The sequence below is a fragment of the Seriola aureovittata genome, chromosome 2, assembly GCF_021018895.1.
Source record: "Seriola aureovittata isolate HTS-2021-v1 ecotype China chromosome 2, ASM2101889v1, whole genome shotgun sequence".
Classification (NCBI taxonomy): domain Eukaryota; kingdom Metazoa; phylum Chordata; class Actinopteri; order Carangiformes; family Carangidae; genus Seriola; species Seriola aureovittata.
Genome location: NC_079365.1, coordinates 4,600,928 through 4,624,151, shown reverse-complemented (window position 1 = coordinate 4,624,151; position 23,224 = coordinate 4,600,928). Strand labels below are relative to the sequence as shown.

The 23,224-nt window shown below is 39.8% G+C and overlaps 2 protein-coding genes across 3 annotated transcripts; both read right to left on the bottom strand.

The window, feature by feature from the left end:
• Nucleotides 1–1,064: 1,064 nt before the first annotated feature.
• Nucleotides 1,065–18,442, bottom strand: LOC130181483 (cell division control protein 42 homolog). 2 transcript variants are annotated; one of them, XM_056395734.1, is made up of 6 exons: nucleotides 18,332–18,441; nucleotides 11,052–11,192; nucleotides 10,328–10,400; nucleotides 9,869–9,978; nucleotides 9,093–9,290; nucleotides 1,065–2,887 (listed from the first exon to the last, which is right to left on the bottom strand). In XM_056395734.1, exons 2-6 carry the CDS (start codon nucleotides 11,154–11,156, stop codon nucleotides 2,798–2,800), a joined length of 576 nt encoding a protein of 191 aa, XP_056251709.1. In that variant the 5' UTR covers nucleotides 11,157–11,192; nucleotides 18,332–18,441; the 3' UTR covers nucleotides 1,065–2,797. The 2 variants fall into 2 exon arrangements, with proteins under 2 accessions (XP_056251709.1, XP_056251715.1); XM_056395740.1 differs by lacking the exon at nucleotides 1,065–2,887 and adding an exon at nucleotides 3,667–7,831 and having other exon boundaries at nucleotides 18,332–18,442.
• Nucleotides 18,443–19,215: 773 nt separating this feature from the next.
• snrpe (small nuclear ribonucleoprotein polypeptide E) lies at nucleotides 19,216–22,819 on the bottom strand. Its single transcript, XM_056386486.1, has 5 exons — nucleotides 22,641–22,819; nucleotides 21,546–21,572; nucleotides 21,383–21,445; nucleotides 20,194–20,272; nucleotides 19,216–19,438 (listed from the first exon to the last, which is right to left on the bottom strand). The coding sequence occupies exons 1-5, from the start codon at nucleotides 22,692–22,694 to the stop codon at nucleotides 19,383–19,385; spliced, it is 279 nt and encodes a 92-aa protein (XP_056242461.1). The 5' UTR covers nucleotides 22,695–22,819; the 3' UTR covers nucleotides 19,216–19,382.
• Between the last annotated feature and the right edge of the window lie 405 nt (nucleotides 22,820–23,224).

Sequence of the window (23,224 nt, the reverse complement as noted above, 5' to 3'; positions counted from 1 at the left end):
GTTGTAAACTGAAGCAGGCGTTAATTTGATGTTGAATATTGCTTCACAAACTCATCACTGTAATTTATGCATGAACTGGATGGACATCACTAAAATTATGAAATGTACCTTTTGATTTTTAATGGGATTCTTGCTGAACTCCTACTCCTGTCTACCGTAAAAAGCTTTCTATTTTAAACGGTGACCAGATCATTCCGTGAATAATCAATGGGTGAGCCATACTAGGAACTAAATGGGTCAAGCTTCATAAATGTTGGATCCAACAATTCCCTTCAAGCCCATGAGAGCCATTATACAACTGTTTTCACAGGCCGAGTAGTATTCCTCATGAGTAGATCAGATGTGTAAAATCAATGGACTCTCCCTTTTAGTGTTTCATTATTTCTACTTAATAAATCCATTGTTTACCTATCAACAGTTCTCTAGCTAACACAGCTTAAATACCTGAGGGTAACATGTTATCAGGCTAGATTAATCCTGTTTATTCCCATTTGGCTAATTTAGTTCTTTGAACAGTTTGACCGTTGACTTGTTAAATCTGGATTAAGTTATCAGGAATAACAATGGGCTCTTATTGAGTACTCAAGTATTGAGTTCAAACCATGAACACATAGATATGTGTATATATCTTCATGTGACATGTATGTTTGGATATCCAAACTTTCTTTTTCATATTTTCATGCATCAGTTTCACTGTGACCCGCATGGCCACCGACAGCTGTGATGTTTGGGTGAACAGCACCTCCTACTGGAGTAACATGCCATGACATCATCCAGCTGGGATGCCCCCAACATTTGGAGTAGAAACTACAAAAATATATACACATACCATGTTAGCCGCTTTGAATTATAGGTCCATCTATATAAAATTTGACCTTTGATTTTGTTGCAAGCTCTGGTAGAGATTAACCTGTTCTGTTAGAAGGAAAATACTTAAGATAGCACAAGAAAGCCAACATACAGAAAGAACCTTCCAGTCATTAAAACAATTGTTTGGAGATGAGTAGGTTATTTTATAGTTCACCAGTCACAATAAAAATAAAAAGAATGGCAAGGGAAACGTGTTAAAGGCAATTAAGGTATAAGTTTAATATTTTTGAAAAGAATGCATATACAAAGAACAAAGACTTTAAACAAAGCATTTGGTTTTGCACCAAAACAACAACAGGTTATAATAATTATACTGACTTGGGCTGGACGTCAACCCAACTCTAAGCCACCAGTAAAGAAAAACAAGAACCAACCAATCACAAATAATCTTTACCAAACAGTCTCTCTGCCACTGGAGGTTTTTAATTCAACTAAACCAATCAGAGGTTTTCTTGGTATAAACTGGCAGGTAAGAGTTCGGATGAGTTCCGACCCCTAAATGTAAAAGGAGTGAAAGTAACCTTTTTTTTTTATATATTTATATATATATAAAATAAAAAAAACAGCACAAACAGAAATAATGAAGAAAAAAGATTTTGGTAAAAACACCTGGAGCCTACATCAACATTGTGTGCCAGCTTACATTATAATTACATCTGTTAAACCTATCATTTAGAACAGAGACCAAGGTTCAGCTACATGCAGCACCGCACAGCTTGAACAGGTACAACAGACTGGACAGCCCTTCACACCTCAGACATACAGCCTGGACTCAACTCACTACAGGAAGGCACCAAATTCTGACCTGGCACAGAAATCTGGTGGAAATTCATGTTCACTGATCAGTTGTTTAAATACGGAACTCCAGCCAAGAAACATTGGTTTTACACGGATGTCTGTGCTGTACCCGTTCCAAGTGTAAGGTGGTGACAATGTTAGAACAGTATCCTGCTTTACTCTCCCTTGGTCCCTGGCAACGCATGAAGAATACACCGCTTGTTCTGCTAACACTGTTTAAGTTCCCTGCATCTAAAAGGCCAATTCCTGTGGTCGACTAGCGGACCCATTACTACTGGATGCCTTTAGCTCTTCAAGTGATCACCACACTCCAAATGGACTGCGACTCTGCACTGTGAAAGTCCACACTAGGAGGACTGGATAGTAGATGGCAACATTTACCAGTTTCATTTCCTCAAAGAGTGTGTGTTTTATCCTTATTGCCCTGAATTACCAAGTCCTGTCAGACCTACACAGTTTCCTTAGTGGTTGAGAGTGCGTCTATCTGGATCGTGGAATAAATATCTCCGACTTGTCATATGTTTGAGGAGAAAAGGGGATTGTTGGCAAACAAAACTACTCTGTTAGCATTTCTTCTGGTAGTGCTGACAAAGAACGTAGGGATCTGGCGATGAGTGTGCTCATTAACAGAGGGGGCGGGACCAGCAGCATGAGCAGCCACCAATCAGGTGGCTGGGAGGGGCCGGGGTGGGGCTTATATCCATGAAACCTTTACAGTGGCTGAGGACAACTTAACAGCTGGGCTTCTAGAAGTTGATTAGGCCACAGCACTGAATTAAAATCAATCTATCAAAAACTCGACAGAATGAATTGTACTTGTGTGTAAGCTTGGTATCTGGATCACCGTCTGCCCGGAGCCCACAGCGCCCTGTTGGCCAGGTTAGGTTCATCTTCTGTCCCAAACTCAGACTTGGGGGTGAAGCTTCTTATTATTGCAGAGAATTATCTGAATCTTGGTCGGCTGTTTTCCTTCTAGTCTTCCCTGTGGAAGACAGTGCTGTCAACCAGCCTTAGCAGAGCAAGGGAAAGGGGTGTGGGGGCAGGGGGAGGGGGGCGTGTGTGTGTGTGTGTATGTATTTAAATGTGTGGATGAGTTATGTGTGTGTGCTTTGAAAAAGGTAGGAGCCTCTCATAGCAGCACACATTTGCGTTTCTTCTTGGGCTCTGGGGGCTCCAATGCAGCCAATATCGCCTCATCAAACACATTCTTTAGGCCTTTCTGTGAACACAAACACACAAACATACGGGCTCAATGAGGGGGCATCAAACACACACATGGGTCAAACAAAAAGGTTGAGGGGAACAATCAGCTTGAACAGAAGAAAATAGAAGCAGCATATAACATCATTTAGTGGGGTATCATAAGAAAAGAATGTGAGAGCTGTCGGGGACAAAAAGAATATTCAACAAATATATAATTATTTCAAGATTAAAACAGATATACAACACACAACTCAAGAGAACATCGTGTTTTCCTTTCAATGTGGCTGTATCAGTTAGTTGTCTAAGGGGATAAAGTATCAACACATAAATCACATGCGTGTTTAAGTGCAGCTGAAATCAAAGGCAAGACAAACAAGAAAGTGGAGGAAAAACACAGCACGACCCCCGACGCTACAGCATAAAACAAAAATGGAAAAAATATTTTTAATCACAAACCTCCTGTTTTTTTTTTTTCTTGACTTTAGATTAAAACTGCTGACTAACTTTGTGCAAGAAGGCATCTAGACTCAACACAGAAAAGATATTTTACAATAACAATAATCACCATGCTCAGCTTAAAAGGGGGTGAATGTTTTTTCTCTTTGTATTTGGCCCTGAGCAGAGCTGCTTACACCATGAGGTCGGTCATGTGAAGTAACCAGAGCTGCTGTGACACAGAGCTGCTCTATGCAATAAACCAGTAAGCCCCACAGCGTTGCTTAACTCAGTCAACTAACACCGCTAAATTCTTCTGTGATAAAGCACTGGAAAAAGAAGAGAGCCACAGAGAGGAGAGCAAGTTCATTTGTCCTTTATTAATTCAATAACAGGTAATTTCACACAATTGTAGCCGTTATATTTTCTGGACTTCCAAGATAGCAGGATATGCACCACAGTTAATGGCACATTAGTGTCATATATAGAGAAGGTTGGGCTAAACCAGTTAGATGTATTTTTCAGAAAACTACAACTTAAAAAAACATCATGTGTAGCTTAGCAATAAACCAAGTATCATATACTGCCAAACAGAAAAACCTTTATCTAGTGATTATGAAGCCAAAATGGCCAAACACTCCCTATATATGACATTAGTATTAAAAGTCCTACATTCAGAAAGTGTTCAGACCTGCTCTTCTTTTTCACCTTTTATGTCGCAGCCTCAATCTAAAATCATTTCAATTCTTAGTTTTTGCCTGAGTGCTATGGACCAGGTTTTCATTAAGGATGTTTGTACTTTGCTACATTCAGTTTTCCCTCAACCCTGACCAGTGCCACCACCGTGCTTTACTGTTGGCACGGTATTGAGCAGGTGATGAGTGGTGCCTGGTTTCCTCCAAACATGACACTAAGAATTGAGGACAAATAGGTTTCATCAGACCAGAGAATCTTGTTTCTCACAGTATGAGATAGGGCTGAACAATTAATTGCATTTGCGATTATATCACGATAAAATAAAACAATTTTCTAACCGCAAAGGCTGCAATTACACTCTGGTAGACTCGAGAGTACAGCAGTCGGCTAAAACAGGGAGCAACAACTTGACATGCTACACTTGTCGTATAATGGCCTCAGGCTCAGAAGCTGGCACTGCGGAAACTTTAGTGTTAAAGAGGAGCGGTATGTCGGTTGTGTGGAACTATTTTGGCTTTAAAAAAAGGAAGATGCTGCACAACGTCAGGTATTGTGCAAAACCAGCCTACCATTGCGAACTCACGGGGCAACACTACTAACCTGTATCAGCACTAGGGTTGTCACGATACCAAATTTCTGTTTCGATACCGATACCAATATGTATTTCGATACTTTGATACTTTTCGATACTTTTTGTAAAAAATATTTCATTATATTATGTATTGCCTTAATGGGTTATTTAAATATTTAAAGAATGTAATTTAATTTTTAAAAATATATTTTTTAATGTATTTATTAACCATGGACATGTTTTAGCTCTCTGTTTGCAGGCTACTGTAGGTTTACTACCGGGCTGGGAGGGGCTTTGTACTTCTTTCATTGACATTACAGTGCAGTGAACAGGTGAACAACATTATCACCTGTCGTTCTTGACTGAAGTCTCGGAACAAGTCCGCATGGTTGTCCTTTAAATGTTTCGACAGGTTTGAAGTGTTGGCTCCTTCTGCGAGACACACTTTGTAGCACCGCTTGCACTGCGGTGCCTCTGGGTTCAGTGGCTCGCCTTTATCGTTCGGTTTGAACCCGAAATATTTCCACACCGAACTTCGGGCCCCCATTTTGACCACAAGTATGGGCTTTTCTGCAGCTGCCATCTCTATCTACTGTATTTTCTTCAACCCGCTCCGTCTGTCTAAGACGCGACTTGTCGTTTCTCTCTCCTCCTCAGTCTAAACATGCGAGTGCGCGTGGGACGCGGCTTACATCCTCTCGGGCAACTACGTCACACTCGCTGGCCTCGCTGTGCTTAAAGAGACAGGCTCCAATTTACCAATTCATTTGCATTCAATAAAATGAAATAAAAGTACCGTTTGTTTTTAAATGCCGGTATAGTACCGTTTTCAAAACTCTAGTATCGCGGTACTATACTGGTACCGGTATACCGTGCAACCCTAATCAGCACTTAAAAAAAACACCAGAGCCATGTACGATAGTTGCATTGCTAAAATGCCGCCCACCAGTGTGTCAAGTAAGCCAAATACCACCCGCCAAGGATCACTGACCGAAATGTTTGAAAGCATTACTCTGGCACAGGGAAATTACTCAGGCAATAACAGAGTTCATAGGGAAAGATGCCTCTCAGCACGGTGACCAAGCCTGGGTTTACAGATTTGATAAATTCACTGGATAAGCGGTACAGCGTACCCTCCCACTCATATTTTAGCCAGGTTGCCATGCTGTTTAAAAAATACAAGCTGAGAGTCGCAGTGGAGCTGAATACGGCTGAGTTTTTCCTTACTACAACTGACATGTGGTCAAGCCGTAACAGTGATTTGTTACTGACTTTCAGATTAATGTTTACACCAGGCTTATTTGGCAGTGCTTTGTTATGTTGTCATGATAATTATTACATGCTTACAAGGCTGTAAATTTGTGAAATAGAAATATGTCATTCATATCAATCCATGCACCCTCTAATTTAATCATGACATACAGGCCTGGCCAACAGCAAAGAACAGTTTATGTTTAATCCATCTAATATTGTGTTAGTCATAATATAGAATGATCGCCTGTGTTTGTTGAATAATACGGAAGATAAGGAACTAATCACAAAAAATAATCGCATATCAAATCGCAATCACAATATTGTTAAAAAATTTTAAAAAATAAATCGCAATTTGATTATTTTCCCAAATCGTTCAGCCCTAGTCTGAGAGTTATTAAGATTATTATTACAAACACCAAGCAGCTTTCATGCGTCTTTCACTGAGCAGAGGCTTCTGTCTGGCCACTCTGCCATAAAGCCCAGATCAGTGTGGTACTGCAGTGATGGTTGTCCTAGAAGGTTCTCCCATCTCCACAGGATCTCTGGACGTGTTCCAAACTTCTTCCATTAATGAATTACGGAGGCCACTGTGTTCTTGGGAATCATGTATGCAGCAGAAATGTTTCGTCTGTGCCTCAACACAAACCAAGACACCAGAGACCAAAATCTGACCATAAGGAGGAGGAGACTCACATCCTTATTGGGGAGGACTTCTTGCTTTACACCTACAGACCTTTGATCGACATGCTGAACCAACTTTGCTTTTTTTCCATCCCATATGAAGAATGCAAATAGAGGAGGTGCTGTAGGAACTATGTGATGCCAGACACCCCCAGCCTGTTTGATGGCCATTTCTGGCCAATGTATTTGAAACATAAGAATAGCTGTGAGACCTTAAATAGACGAGTGTGTGCCTTTCCATGTCCAATCATTTCAATTGACTACAGGTGTAGAAACATCTCAAAGATGATCAAAAGAAATGGGAGGAACTTGAGCTAAATTTCAAGTGTCATAGCAAAGGGTCTGAATACTTATGTCAATGTGAGATTTCAGTGTTTCCGTTTTAATGAATTTGAAAAAAATTCAAAAATTCTGTTTTCAAAATGAATTGCAACAATTTTAGCATAAAGGCTGCAACAGAACAATATACGAGAAAAGTGAAGGGTGTGAACATTTTCTGAATGCAGCGTATATGCAAGTATACCAACCACAGTCAGACTCAAGTTCTGTTTAATCGGACATCAACAGTTGTACAAAAAATACATGAGCATTAGAAATGGAAGCTCTGTTTAGTGTTGAGATCAATCTCAGTGTGGAGCCATGTAAAGCCACCATCCTCGCTGTAGTCCAGACCTTCCCCACGTAAACTACTACTACAGGACAGAGGGGAAGAACTAACAAACAATGGCTACATCCCAAATTACATCCTACATCCTCTGTAAGATACAGCTCTACTGTTGGCCACATTAATGAGCACTGGGCTAAAATAGGAAAACTAAAAATGTTACAGTGATGACGTACAAAACCTGTGATGTAAAACTGAACGGATGTAAACCACTCCAGAATAAGATATGAAGTTCATTACCACACCAAACAAACCAAATATCAGCTGTTACAGGTTAGAAAAAGTCAACAAGTCATTGAAGTGCAGTGAGGCCTTGAGTTAATTAGGCCACAACACAGAGGTTAGTTGTAGTGCACTACAGAGTAGTAGTTTGTATTGGGAGTTACCGGTATCAGAAAGACTACTTGGTTAGTTTGATGGCTGAGATTGAGACTCGTTTAGATTTAAAAAGCAGCACATGTTAAGAGATCGAGGGGAGGAGAGGACAGGAAAGAGATGGGGTGAAGGAATGAAAAATGCAGAGAATAATGGCAATCAGAGGAGGAGATGAGATGAGTGGCACAGAGATTTTAAAATATACAGCATTTCCTCTTTCTCTGCGTCTCGGGTGGCTCTAGGGCAGCTAGGATAGCTTCGTCAAATACATTCTTCAGCCCTCGCTATAACGACAGGAGAGGGAAGAGAACAACAGCACAATTAGCACAGCAAACACAGAAAGAGATAGATGGGAGAGGAGGATAAGAGGAACATGGCAGAACAAGGAGAAAAGTATGTGTGAAGTGCAGGAGATCTAGGAGTTACAGGACGACTGTGTGAAGAAGATGCATGGTACAAAGATGAAGAGTGAAGTGCAACAGTGTTGAGATGAACTCTACTGCAAAGAGAGAGTAGGCATTCAACAGTGAGCTGAAAGTGAGGTGTGGACCAAGTGCTGAGAACCCTGACAGGAAACAGGAAATTACATCAGCAGCTATGCAACAGTAGTGCCGAGGAGGAGGGGGGGAGGAGGAAGGAAGGAGCAGTGCGGGGGCCCGAGGGCTACACCTCAGCTCCATCAACACTATTGTTCTCTGTCTGAGTGAGGTCTAACGCATATGTTCTCTGAGTCATGTTCTCTCTATGAGTTTCTAACAGCAATGCATCAATGCCACACAAATACCTAAGCAGATCAATTCATAACAGCATCGACTGATTTACTAACCAGACAACCCAACACAAGTCCTGACTACTGCGATATAAAATCGAATACTGGGAAGAAAAGAACCTGGGATACACAGTAATGTACTGTTTTCATTTTGTCCTTTTTAAACCCTTCCAGTAAAAGCATATCACTTATTGGGTGTAACAAAACACTGACGTTACAATTCTCATTAGAAACATTAAACTAAAATAGTGAAATGGAAATTAAGCCAGGCATGCAACTGAAGAGGCTAGCACTCAGCTCGCCTGTACGACCATGACCCCTTTTCCACAGAAATCAAAGTTATCTCTCTAACTTCACCAATAGCAGTATTTTCATGTTACACGACATTTTACCACCAAAAGGAAATCTGAAGCCATCCGTCATGAGGTTATTGATGCTTTGATAAAGAGAACCTACACTGCTCTCACCAGCACTAAATACAACTAAATGCAGCCTTCTTGCTGTGACCAAGATACACCTATCTACAGCAAGGTTTTTCAGCCAAGAAAACCTCTAATGATTTATAATGAGCAAGACCACTGAGTTCATGAGTTACACAAGTCACTGAAAACAAACCAGCATGCAGAACCAAACTCAACCACAGCGTGCACAGTCCTGGGGGAAATATAGACTAGTTCCTCTTTCCTCCACTTTCTTTGCTCTTGCCATAATGGTGTGAACTGTGCGTGTGTGAGAGAGACTGTAAATCATAAATATACATGTATACTGTGTATTACCTGTGTGAGGGCTGAGCACTCCACATATTTCACAGCCTTGAGGTCTCTCGCCAGCTTCTCAGCTGTCTCCGGAGTGATAGGCTTTTGCTTGTTCTTGGCCAGCTTCTCTATAGTTGAGGGGTCATCCCGCAAGTCAATCTGAGTCCCAACTAGGAGGAAGGGGGTCTTTGGACAGTGATGGGTGATCTCTGGAACCCACTGGATACACAAACCAAGGACAAGAACAATCAACACACCATATCACATGCATTTGACATCAGGTTGTCAACAAATGTTTCCTCCACACTAACTCAAGTTTGATTCACTTTCACTTCTTTCAGAAATGATTACGACAGATCCCCTTTTTATGAAAGGGGTCCTGTAGCCTCTGGCAGATCATTTATTTTCTTCACACAACTTCTCTTTTATTTCCATATTTGATGATGAATGTGTGTCTAGTACTGTTCCGGACAGAAGAGTTACTCATTACTTTTACAAAGTAAAAAAGTAAAAAAGAATATTTGTTAACATTGAACAACTCTCATGATGTTCTGATCATGTCCAAGGCTTATACTCAGGAGAGGCATACAGTGGCTACAGTGGTTTCATACCCTTGCCCTAGTCTACACCTCTTTACAATTTTACTTTAGACGTCTACACAGTTCAGTTCAGGAATTATTAATTTGTGGTAATAAAAAAACCAAAAAACAACAACAACAACAACAACAAAACATTCAGAATTCACAGTGGAGAGGAAAAAGACCAGGGGCAAGAAAAAAAGGAAAGGTTACACTTGCCTTTTCTTTAACGTTTTCAAAGGAGGAGGGAGACACAACAGAGAAACAGACCAGGAAGACATCTGTCTGAGGATAACTCAGAGGTCGTAACCTGTCGTAGTCTTCCTGACCTGCAGAAACCACATACAAACATGTTTAACTCGCAGTCTGGCCATTGAGTTACAAGCACTGATACATTGGACAAAGTGGGACAAATCTGTCGGCAGAGCACCAAAACCACAGGGCACACCTCAGTCTAAAATAAAACTGCCGATGACACACTCTACATGTTAGTCTGTGGATGAATGTGAAGGATGACAACTCATAATTTTTTACATGCTTTCCAGTTTACTTCATAAAAACACTTCATAGTACAAAACATGCAAAATATATTGAAAAAGGCTTAATAGATAATAGTTACATATACTGTATAACCTGGATGAACAGACCTAAACAAGTGTAGGATGGGAAAAGACATACCTGCTGTATCAAACAAGCCCAGAGTGTAGGGCTCGCCTCCAATCATTACAGTTACAGCATAGTTATCAAACACCTACAACACACAGACCAAAACCAACAGTTAGTTATTATAAAAATGTGACATTTTATTACTGTAAGACAAATATGGTGCCAATACTGAAACATACATTCTGGCTCATACAGAATGGTTCCAGCTGATACAGCTCCAGATTTGGCTGCGTTCCCAAAGGAACCTCAATCCTGCCGCAAGTGGTCAAAACTGATTGGTTTACCATGTTTAGGGCAGCAAAGAAAACATGATAGATTTCTTGTTATGTATTTTGAAGAACCATAATGTTCTGTAACAGTGGATGATCTGGGAGGGTCTTTAAATTGACTACTTGTTTATGGTTACAATTATTGGTGCCATTAGCTAAAAAGGAAGGATTAACCTGAATAAACAACTAACACACATAACCTGTAGTTAGAATAATAAAGTCTGTAATTTTTTTGTTCAGGGGGTTTACTAAACCAAAATCAGTCATGTTCCAAATTAAACATCCCCTCCTGAACTTAAAGTGTTTTCCATACCATGGCATCCCTGGGAAATTGTGCAGAGAGCTAGCACAGAGGGTGCACGTTGGACTATCATCTGTCAACTATGAGCAAGTAGTGACTAAAGTATGGACTATATTTACATTTACACAAGTTCAAGTCCTTTCTATCCAGCCAGTAAAACACCTACCGTAGGTACATATTCAGAGGGAAACTTGTTTGTGGTGTAAGAGATGAGCAGGCAGGTTTTACCCACAGCACCGTCCCCAACTACAACACACTTGATGGTCTGCATAGCTGTGTTTTACAGTCTTCGCTACTCATTCAAGATCTGCAACAGAAAAACAAAGAGAGGAAACTTCATTAGTTAATGGCACTGTAAAGTCACAGAGACACTCACCAAGAGCACAGGCTAAAACTACTGGCTACACAGTACACAGGGAAACAACACAGAGACACAGTGGATGTAATTTTGCTTGTTTGGCATTCACCCATTTTAGTTTTTTTAATATAAACATGAAACCAAAACTCTAAACTCCACATTAAGTATTTCACTGCCGAAGTATTTGCCTCTCCCTCAGGTCAATTCTAAGCAAAGGCACTACTGGCATCAATTACAGCTTTCAATCTTTGTGGATTACTTTGATCTAAATTAGAACTGTATTCTACTGTGTGGACATTTTGTGTGAGCAGGACATACAGAAGGAGAAGAAAGCATGGGGTGGTTACTGACCAATTTTCTGGGGGAGACTTTGAGCAGCTCAACACCAGATGGCTCTTTCATTACTGGTCAATGACAAACTGTTGGTAAAAGCACTTAAACATAACTGAAAAATTGAATTACCCTGACCCAAGGCCTGTGTAAAAATCTCATTATCTACGTGACTCTGGGACATTTATGGGGAAATAACCCTGTCCAGTCAGCGATTAATAACCGAACCTCCCTGATCAACCACAGAGTCAATGGAAGTGTCCAGATGTCCAGATGAGATTTTCTAATTTAAGAGATTAAAGCGATCGTACAGATCCACAGCTGGAGCCCCATTTAGGGACCAAACAACACAGTATCAATGTACTTCACACAAAGACATTGCACACTTTGTAGCTGTGCTACCCGAGTATTTGGGTGGAGGAAATGTGAAAGCAGAGGAAAAAACACCAGACTGGGGTTTTCTCCTTTCCACAAAATTCCCAAGACACAGATCAGAAATAAAATCAACAATTTTTTTAGTATGATACAATAACAACAGCATCACAACAAGCTCAAAAAACTGAACAGAATTTATCTTTTGCTGCTTCAAAGCAAACTTGGTGAAAATAAGATTTATGGACCTTTGTCTGAATGTCAAAGCTAACAGATGTCTGCAAAAGAATAAAACATGTCACTGTAAACGGTCAATAATATCTGTAGCCTGCATTAGTTTAGAATTTAAAACCTCACCTCACAACCAAGCAGCTGACCATTTGAACCTGTAACAATTCCATTTGAATTTTGACACTAGGATCTGGATAAAATAGTCCTTTCTTCTTTTAAAACCACATGGCCGACCCAATACCACAGACCAAAGCTGAAACTACACCAAGAAACCTGAGGCTAAACGATCATGACCTGACTATTTTCAGAATCAAAACAATGTTGTGGTCATTAAAAGGTCACCTCTTCAGCTGCAAAGCAGCAGAAAACAAGTACCTTCACACAGCCGCCAGAATATGGATGACAATGCTTACAAGAAACCTCAGCAGGCCTTCTTCACAACAGACATTTTGACTTGTAGCAAAAGCACAGGTGTTACTAATAATATTGATGGCTCTGTTCTATTCAACTGTCCTGGTAAACCCTGACAGTGTGACAGTGAGCCAGCAGGAACAATGCCAGAACCCTGAAACTGAAGCCAATGCATGGAATTCAGCTAGAGCTGAAACTGATAAATGAACAGAAAATAAAATCTGCAACTATTTTAATCATCGAGTTCCATAATTTTTCCTGGAAAAATGCCAAACATTACGGGGGTTTAACTTCTCAGATGAGAGGATCTGCTGCTTTTCACTGTCAGACGAAAAAACCCAAACATGCCACCTAGGTTTGTGGGAAATTTTGATGGACATTTATAAATATTTTCTGACATTTTACAGATCAAACAATCAAGAAAATAATTTGCTGATTAATCTACAATGAACATAACAGCTGGTTGCAACCATAAATTCAGTCATCATTTACACCTGGGGTTTTCTTACTGTGTCAAAATATCTCCAATTAAAAAAGCCTATAAAGTAAAATCATAGAAGTTCACCGTGAATCTGTCCGTAGCTACGCAGTGCATCTTCATGCAGCGAGCATTTTGAGACTATACTATATGTTGTATGTGGACCACAGTATTCCCCTGTTTCTCCTCCACAAGTTACAGTATGTCAGCGCTAAGCCACTGCAGAGCTCTGCAGCAGTGTGTGGGGGTGGGGGTGTCACTGAGAGAAGCGGGAGCGACAAAACTGCAGGCACCAAATGTTACAGTATCAATGTGGTTTAACAAAGGAACAGAACACAGATGAATATCTTGCAGACACACAAGGAATACACTGATTTCTTTAACATATTCATTCCTTTGCAAAGTAGGCTGCCATTATGTTAGATAGGCTTTTATATAATATTTGGTGTTGCTGGCTACAAAACAAATTTTAGAAGAACTTTTTTACCCTCAAGAAGAGTTTTCCTGCCCAAGAAGATCGACTACTGAATAAAAATGCAATTAAAGAGTAGGTCTGACTCTGCTAATGGCCAACTAATAGATTACACTCATGGAAGCAGCCCAAGCTGAGGCACAGACTAAACAGCTTTTGCCCATTTACCATCAAGGCAGTTATAGGGCCGGTTCGGGGGCAGTGCCTAATCTTGAATCAGCCCTCTGTTTTGACAGCTAAAGATCCGGCTCTCGTCCTGGAAAACTGTATCAAGAGCAGCACTAAAATTTTGCTGGTCTAAAACGCAGAACCACTTATGTCAGGGGCACAGGGTGGGGTTATAGTGACCAACAAGAGCAACTAAAACGTTGTGATCACCATTAAAAAAAAAAAAAAGAAGCTAGTGTACCATCTAGTCTCACTGATCCAAAGAAGAAAAACCACAGCTACAGTATGGACGTGATAAGCAAAGCAAAACACTTGTAAAGAGCGAATGTAGTCCGCCATTGTTGCTGTTGTTGTGCTTAGTGCTAGCATAGCTAGCTGTATACAAGATGTAAACAGTCATGCAATCATGAAGGTCTATTGTGGCTCTCTATCCCGTAGGAAAGAAAAGCGGTTCTTAGAAGGTTTGCAAATTGAATCAACTCCAACCTGGCATTAGCACCAGCCCATTAGCACCAGCTAATAGGACAAAATACAGATGGGAAAACATTAGGGCATGTCACATGTCCTATTGCATTGACTGAATATTTTCCTTCAGTGACTGAATTTTTTTAACAATCATAGAAAAATCTGAAGGCCGTCCGTCATTTAGGCAGATTCTAGTTATGTTGGTGCTGACAGCGCGTTAAGGAGCCACAGACTGAAGGACTTTAAGCGTGTCTGTGACTACACACAGAAGAGGGAGCGCGTGCTGTGGGATTTCCTCTTGGTGAAGCAAGTACTTGCAGGATCGGAAAATCCCACATTCAGAGTCATGTCGACTTCTAATCACTCATGGGAGATATGTTTCCCTACTTCAAAACTCTGGCTAAAGTGGCGCTGTAATTCTAGTCTGCATTGTGGCAGCAGAGTGCAGGTTCAACCTTCAGAACAAAATTAAAATGGCCAAGAGAAGTCATCTGTCTGAGGCAAAGATGTAAAACCTAATGATAATCGCCTCTGAAAGCAATTTCCCTTGATGCATTTGATTACGCTCAAGAAAACTATGCAGTTTAAGTCCATGGAATGATACACCAGGTCAAATAAGTTCAATTCAATTTCATGCCAATGGTTTGGTTCATCTTTTAATTGCACTTGTCTAATTTTGTAAAACTGCATTGTTCACATTTGCCTGTTTAGGCACAATGGCCGTTGTGTTTTATTGCCCTCAGCTGTCACTGCAGGGGAAAAAAATCATGCATCTGCTGGTGTTGACAGGAAAAGTGACCGCATAGTCTGTATCTCTGTTCATCTTTTCTCTCTGTGCCCTTATAAATGCATAATCTGAGTGTTTTTTTTTGTTTTGTTTTTTTAAATCAAATGCTATTAAATAGGCTATGTCTCATTATCATCTAAAACTGGAGTTAAAATGGTGGGAAACAATAATTTATGATGGAATTTTTCCATCTAAATGACAGACAACTAGAAAGTCTGACGCAAACTGGTGGGGAGACTCGTCATTGTGTTGCACTCAATTGTACACATGAAAAGCGCCACAAATAGTTGTTATAAATAAAATAAATATAAAAATAGTATATAATAAAAAAATAGGTTTGATCGCTGACTCCTTTCATCCCACCATGTAGCTCACAAATCATTGTATGAAGAGGGTGTAAATGATCAATGATTTTGGAAAGTTACAGAGATGGTCAGACACAGACCCCTCTAATCTGGCATCAGAAAGGTGTGGAGGGGAGCTGTCTAACTATCCAACCAGCAGGACTGCATATAAAGCTGGCTTTTAATTCACTAGAAGTTATCTGAAAAACTGTACCCTGCCCTTGATTCCCAGATGTGGTACCTCTAATGTGGTTGTGTGTTACAATAAGGCCAATTGCCATTTTTTGTGGGTGGGAAGGTGGCAAGGGTTTCCATGCCTGCTGCTGTAGAAGCGACTTATATTGGTTTGTTGTAGAGCCTGAATGGAGAGGGGATGGTAATAATTTCAACCTCTGTAAATTTCTCTCTGGCAGGTGGAGCTTAGAAATGACAAGGACATCCTCAAACATCCTGTGAGCAGGTGGCATGAAGGGAAGTTGGAAACTAGCAATTTAATAAAAAAGGGGTTCTCCAAAGGGAATTTTACCCCACACTGCAAGGAACATGACAATGACTAGTAATTGTGTAATACAGCAACATCGATCCAACAGAATACTCGGTCACTGTATATATATATATATATATATATATATATGATAAGGTGCTGAGATGTGTAATTTTCTCTGTTGCATATCATTATAAAGTTAATACTGGGTTTGTCTTGTCTGTTAACCAGACTTCATAAAAAGACATTATCTTCATTCATTGGTGACAGGTGAAGTGAAGCCCCAGCTCTATAGAATCTTTGCAGTACTGGCTTTTTGTTTGCAGTTAAGGTGTTACTTCCCTATACTTCATTGCGTCTCAACTATGATGAATGCTACCTGGACAGCTTAATAGCACAATGTTCCAAATTTTGAGCATGTTTCAATGTATGTGTGTTATACACATGCTTGGAATTTGTGCTGATATTTCAGGGTTTTCCCAAAATATCAACATGTAAAGCGACCACTTTACATGTCATTATGATCTCCAGAGTTTAGACAGGCATTCCAGATAGGTATTCAAGAGACTACAACATTCCAGCACACAACACCAAGGAAAGCTGTGCCTTATGTACCAAATAAACTAACTGTTAAACAAGGGCTGCCATTGTCTTGAGAAAACCTACCACTTCGGGCGGTGAAAAAGCAGTTAGGCCCTATTCGTACCTGGTATTAATGTGTCTCAGGTGAGCCGATCACAATCAGTGGACAACTCTAAGCACGTCAGTTCACATCTGGCGTTAGAATGCTTCTCCACATGTGTCTCTAGTGACCACTTATAATCGCATCTCACTTCCCCACTCTATATGCGAATAAACATGTATGTATTGTTGATTTTAGCCAGTTCGACTCTGAAGGGTCCGTGGCTATGTGTTTGTGGGAGAGATAAAAAGAGAGAGAGAGAGAGAGAGAGAGAGAGAGAGAGAGAGAGAGAAAAGAGCATGGAGGGGCTGAGCAAATCAATTGACTGCACACATTTTGGGTACAATTTGAAATAAAATATTTTCACTTTATTATGAAACTGTGGCAGGCCTAATTGGACTGTCGCAGAGGATGTCAGTTGAGTAGGTGGTCCTTCAGTCTGGCCCAGTACATAACTCCTCCAAATGTGGTCTCAAAGTGATCCAATTTCAATTGCACTCACACCTGTACTTAGAGCTGTCCACTTGTGATTAGATCACCCAAGATGGATGTTAATGCCAGGTCTGACCAGGGCCTTAGTTTCACTGCATTGTAAATACTGTTACAGCCACTCAAAAGTGTATGAACCAAAGTATGTTTTTCAAGAGAAAATCTAAAAAACTCTGAAATATTTTACAAACTCTAAGCTAAACACTCAAGTAAGCTGATGGCCATGGGCAAAAGGGGGTGGCTGCAGCTGCAATAATGCTGCCAGACTTAATCCACGCATTTGTGTTTGTCGGCCAGCAAGTACTCTGAGGGCAGGCCAGCTTAAAGACTAGTAGTGAAAGCAGCTAAGATTCAGTTTGATGTGGCAGTTTCCCAATAACAAAGCTCCTAATTTGAAATGAAGTCTGTATGTTAACCACTGCATCATGAAAGAAACTGTGAAATAAACACTTATAATAATAACAACTCCATCAAATCTGAGCAATGTGCATTTCTATTGAAAACTGAATTCTTCTGCCAACCACAGACTCAAACATCACTGCATCCCAACAGCCTGCTATGTTGCCACTGGCATTACATCGGATTTAACAACATTTCCTCAATGATTGGTCAAAGCTTCCATCCAAGCATCTGAAACAAATACTCAGGGATGGGCTCAAGGCTTGACCAGGAAAATCCTTGGACATCAAGCCATTTGAAACCTCACACATGCAGAACTCAGAAAGAACTCAAAAGCATTTTCCTTGGGATATCAACCCAAAACATATTAAGAATTGGCTGAAAACTTACTTTGTTACGTACGTGTGCGCACAATTTATGACAAACCCGAAATATGCGACAATGATTGATGTGAAAAACTGTTACCTGTCAGTCCGTGCGTTTAATCAACGCTAACTACATAACAAAAACATATTAAAATCACGTAGCAATGATGGCTACCAGTCTAAGCTAAAGTTAGCTTGGATGCGATAGCCTTAGCTGCTGAATTTCGGCCACATCCCTAGCCTCAATCTGGCCTAATTTCCTGCCGGTTGTTTAAACTCTCGACAAAATTACTAGCTCTCCATCTTATTAACTAGTCGGTATTATGAACCTGCACATTAGCATCCAAACATTACGCCATACAAATATTATTTCCGAGTCGGTGCTTAGATTAAGAAAAATACGAACCTAGCGTTTGTTACGCCTTTTTTATCCAGCTCGTTAAGCAGCTAACAGCTAGCTAGCAACGACCTGCATCTTTTGACATATCTAAATTGACAATTACAACAAATGTACCACAAATGTAGAGCGTAGATGACATTGGCAACATCCAAACTAAAAACCAACCACAATTACATCCCTATAGACGAAAAAAATACATTTTTTCCCTTACCGTATCCTCTATTTGTGTCTTTACGCCGGGCGTTGGCAGCTCCGCGCTAGGGGCTTCCCAGTCAACAGAACAGGGACACGTTGCGTAGCGTAGTGAAGTACTACGTAATTACGTTAATCAATTTCACTACAACTGGTAGGAAATGTAGGCTTATCAACTGCTGTCTGCACGTATCCCAAAGTCTTCTGTGCAGCAAACACTACATAGTTGACAATATAAACACAGCTCAGGATACTTTGCTCAAACTAAGGCCCCCCAAAAAAGCAAGCAATAAGGGTCCCCAGTTCAGATAGTATGTTGTTTCAGCATGAAATAATACAGGTCCTTTATGACAATCTACATTTAAATGGCATTTTTTCTTATTTCAACATTATTAGGCTAAACTTCAGCTATTGTGCCGTCTGTAAATATAGTCTTTGATGTATGTTCCACCCACTTCGTACAAGAAATTTCACTCAAGGAATTTCTCCGTCTGTATTCACTCAATACAAATGGATGTTAAGCTTGGCAAACGTAATACAAAATCATATGGTAGCCTATACAGAGCATTTACAATCTGAACGTGCTAGAATTCTGCCTCACAAGTTCTGTTGTGTTTTACTAAATCCTCCTGCAGTGATTACCATTTTATTTGCATTATACTAAATATAACACTATAGCAAAAGGTCCAAAAACAAAACACAAACAAGTTCATTAATTCTTTCAAGTAAATGTACTTAGTCCTGTTACAGTGTATGTGGAGCTAGTAGTTTGACCTACATAAGTACATTGCAATACCACTGTCTGCCAGTAGATGACAGTGTAGTTCCATGACCTAAATACTCATGAAACGACTGAGGTCTGGGTCACTAACATTTACAGTGGAATAAGTTAAAAAACAGTAATAAGAAAAACAAACTTTATTCTCAAAATGGATCCATGCAGTAGAAAGAAACAAATTACAATATTCATGTCATATAAACACAAACATACTTAACACCTTTTGCAAAAACAAAACAAGGGAAAATATTTCTTTCTAAGAAAGGTATGATTTGTAGGTGTCTCCATTGTCCTAGTTGGACACACTCTGCAACAAGGTAATGTTGTCTCCTTTCAACATGATCCTCCCTGGGAGACACAGATAGAGGAACAAAGACAGAGAAAACCAAGTGGTGGTGGATCAGAAGAGGAAGATGATGGATGGAAAGAGATACAGAGTGTCAGTTCACCTCTAGACAAAGCACTAAGCGTCCACCAAGTTGGCTAAAGATCAAAGGGAATCTAGTGTCAGAGTATATGAAGGATTAGTAGCATGTTTGGTCTCTCTCTACTAGCCTTTCCCCTCACAGCTCAGGTGTGTTCATCAGATAACGTACAAGCCAAAAAAGAAGAAATAAAGCAGTCCCCAAACATTCACTAGGGTAGTTACTATAATACGTCTTGAGTTGGTGAAAGCAAAGTTGGGAGGCAGGATATTCCTTCTTTTGGTATTAATTTCCTGAGATTAAATCTATCTACAGTGGTTTTAATAAATTTAGTCATCCAAAGTCATCCTTTTTGCTATCTTTGAGATTGACCATAGGGAAAACTGTTAGCATTGAAAGCAATACACTTTAGTATTTTAGTAAAAAAAAAAAAACATTTAGAGGATCAAGCGAATTTAAGCAACATGTCAGTCCTTTTTATCATTGTCTTGCTTCATTTTATAAAGACATGCAGACATTTGTGAAAAAAGAAAATGTATTCCATGTGTAACTCACTATCTCTTTACTTGTCTGTCTCTCCACCCCCCCCCCCCACACACACACACACACATATATATATATATAAAACAATCACCATTTGACAAAAAACAGGTGTCAAAATGTAGGGTGGACTCTTACCCAGCGGCTTTCTGTTCTTAGTCTTCATGTGGACTTCCTCAGCATCGTCTAGAACCAGGTTCATGTACTCATCAAAACCCTGAGAGAGGGAACACTAGGTCAAAAGAAGTTTCAACATTCTTTTCGAATGCACTGTTCATACCCACACAATGACATAAATGAGATTCACTGGGCTGTGTTGAATTCAGTGCACATAACATAAAGCTGGTCCCATTTGCTGAGCTCAAATATCTTTTCCACAGCATTTGACATAATACTACATCATATGAGTGCATTCAGTCTCCATGGGAGCTCTGACACTTCATTAAACAAGGTCATTATTGTTTTAGTTGGGTTCTACACCGAGACTTGTTGGTCTCTGTTTATATTTACACCAGCTAAAAACTTTTTTTTTTTTCCACAAGCATACAATACCTATATAATCACCTTGCGATAAGTCTACTCATCTTTGGAGGTAGGACTAAAGTCCAAGTCAAGTCCACAAGTGGCTTTACTTCATTAGCAGTATTTCAGCATCTCGGTGTGGACAAAGATTGGTTCTTGTTTACCACGTTAACATGCATGGTCAGATACTCCATCTTAGTGTAGACAGTCTCAGAATCTCCTCCAGACCATTCAGCCAACTCAAGGCACTGAAATATATTTCTGTAGGTGTGGGGTTGCGCACAGAGTTCCATTCATACTACAATTGAGGGTCTGCATCGGTCTGGCGTCCCATGAATGCCCATTTCCTGATCCACACTCCATTCCAGTTGGTGGGATTTAATGCACCACAATTTTGTTTGCCAACCACTATAAAAATCAATAAGTAGAAGAGGAGAACAAGAGGAAGGCAAAACGAGATAATATAATGTATGACTACTTAATGGACTTCAGAACAAGAATCCATTGTCATCTGGAAAATACACAGTGGGCACACTTGCTAGGCGCACAGTCCACACAGTCACAAATTTTGGGTTGTATGCAGAGGTCCATATAGGGGTCCACATGGACAAGGGCGAATGACATCAGTTACTTCGTGGACGCAGAAAGTGTAAATTGGCCTTTTTCTGTACTTCATTCATTGAGTACCCTACCTTGTTCATTAGCCATATGTTAATGGAAATTACTATGAGAAATCAGATAATTCATTTAATTTTTACTGTTTAATAAAAATTAAGCAGAAAAAAAGAGCAAGAAATTAACTTACAATAATGCAGCCCTCTATCCGCATGTTGACCTGTTCATACAACCAGACCTGGATCCGTGAGCGCTGAGAATGAGAAGATCAAGCAATGAAATTTCATTTTATTCCGACAACACACTAAACAAATCAGAATAGACTATAAAATGAGGCTGAACTAAATACTTACATTTTGCAGATACCTGAAAATGAGGTTCTGATACATGGAGTTAAGGAAATTTCATGTTCATAAGCAAACACACACAAACACACTGACAGAAAGGCAAATATGTTCAGTGACAAATTATTGCACATAACTGGTTACTAAAAATGTCACCTGATCACATCTTAGACTTTTCCATGCTTAAATTAAAGTTGCAGAAAAGACAGTGTAAAATCTAATGAGGTGGCACAGGTACTATCTCTACTTAAACTGAAACTTATCTGCATTACTAGTGATTCAGTGATTACTTACATTCTCCTATGAAATCACTTAGGGAGGGAGCCAAATGAGGTGTGCTGCCAGAAAGCTAAATAAATATACTTATTGTCACAAACAAACAAGATCACTCACTTTGGATCCCTTGTAATTAGAGGTGCAAGGAACAGTTATCTTTATTATGCATTAATCTGCAGATTATTGTCTTATATAAATAGATAAATTGTTTGATCTATAAAATATCAGAAAATTGTTTACAATGTCGATGTGAACGATTTGCCCAAGCACTTTGGAGAGTCCAAATCCCAAAGATATTCAATATACAACAAAATGAATCAAAGACAAGCGCCATTTGCGAAGCTAAACCTAGGGAATGTTTATTTGTACAATTATTAATCATTTAGTAATGTTTCTGTGTTTTTTTAGCTAACAAACTGACGTATGTGCTAAAACTATCTATTGTTATCATGTGCACTCATTTATTAACAGAAATTCAACTCCCTAACCCTTATGGTTTAAAAGACGCCATAATATAAAATACTAGAACTGTTGTAGGGAGTACGGCGTGTTAAGGTAGCTGGTTTTCGCGGGGGTATGTGTACATACGGGTCATTTGAATGCATTACAATGAACCAGAACTGTTTGGAAAAGTATTACAAATCAATTCGCAATCTCCTGCTAGGAATAACTCTTAATAACAGCCTATTGCTCTGTTAAAAGTCTGTCCTCGTTCACTAATGGAAAATGAATGATTAGCTAGCTAACAAGAAAAGGCTAGCTTAGCTGCTAAGTTCTTGTAGCAACCAATTCAACCGCATCCGTCGTTCACAGCAGTAAAAAGGATACAATGGGCTGCACCATAACCTTCTGGACCTTCTGTCCTTGTCCTCTGTACGCCATCCCTCCAACAAAAATACCAGCGGTAGGTATAGGAAGAAAAAAATTGCAGCTCTTTAATAGAGTGTGCTTCAACGAAACACTCACGTTGAGAATTTGCTTCAATGGCGGGTTTCCTTCCGCGTGCGGCGCCAGTCGTAATAAAATTGTATCGTGATGTGACACAGCGCCTCTCCAGGTAGGGGGTCTTTACTGCACCTACATGTTGATCCACTAACTGTATTTGAAAAACTAACTGTAAAGAAAATTAAAAATAAAACAACTTTTCAATTCACGAGCAAGCACTGATAATAAATAAATAAAAAGTAATCAAAAGTGGCAGTGTGGGTATACTGCAACACCCAAACAAAAAAACTGAATTCCTTACAGGAGTCATTTTATATGAACTACTGTCGCTGTCATGGTGCATTGTGTGAAATCCAGATCTACTCAGATCTACTACAGATCTGCTCCCAGGTTTTAATTGATGTTCATGTCGGCAGACTATGAGGGTCTTTCCAAAAGCTGCAGCTTGTATTTCTCACTGTGGCTCA

Coding starts and splice junctions, on each gene's coding strand:
- snrpe (XM_056386486.1), bottom strand. CDS start 22,694: ATGGCGTACAGAGGACAAGGACAGAAGGTCCAGAAGGTTATGGTGCAG. Junction 21,573..22,640: donor AGGTTATGGTGCAGCCCATT/GTATCCTTTTTA, acceptor TCCATGTATCAG/AACCTCATTTTCAGGTATCT. Junction 19,439..20,193: donor TAAGAACAGAAAGCCGCTGG/GTAAGAGTCCAC, acceptor TGTGTCTCCCAG/GGAGGATCATGTTGAAAGGA.
- LOC130181483 (XM_056395740.1), bottom strand. CDS start 11,156: ATGCAGACCATCAAGTGTGTTGTAGTTGGGGACGGTGCTGTGGGTAAA. Junction 10,401..11,051: donor CCTCTGAATATGTACCTACG/GTAGGTGTTTTA, acceptor TGTGTGTTGTAG/GTGTTTGATAACTATGCTGT. Junction 7,832..9,092: donor AGTGCTCAGCCCTCACACAG/GTAATACACAGT, acceptor CTGTCGTTATAG/CGAGGGCTGAAGAATGTATT.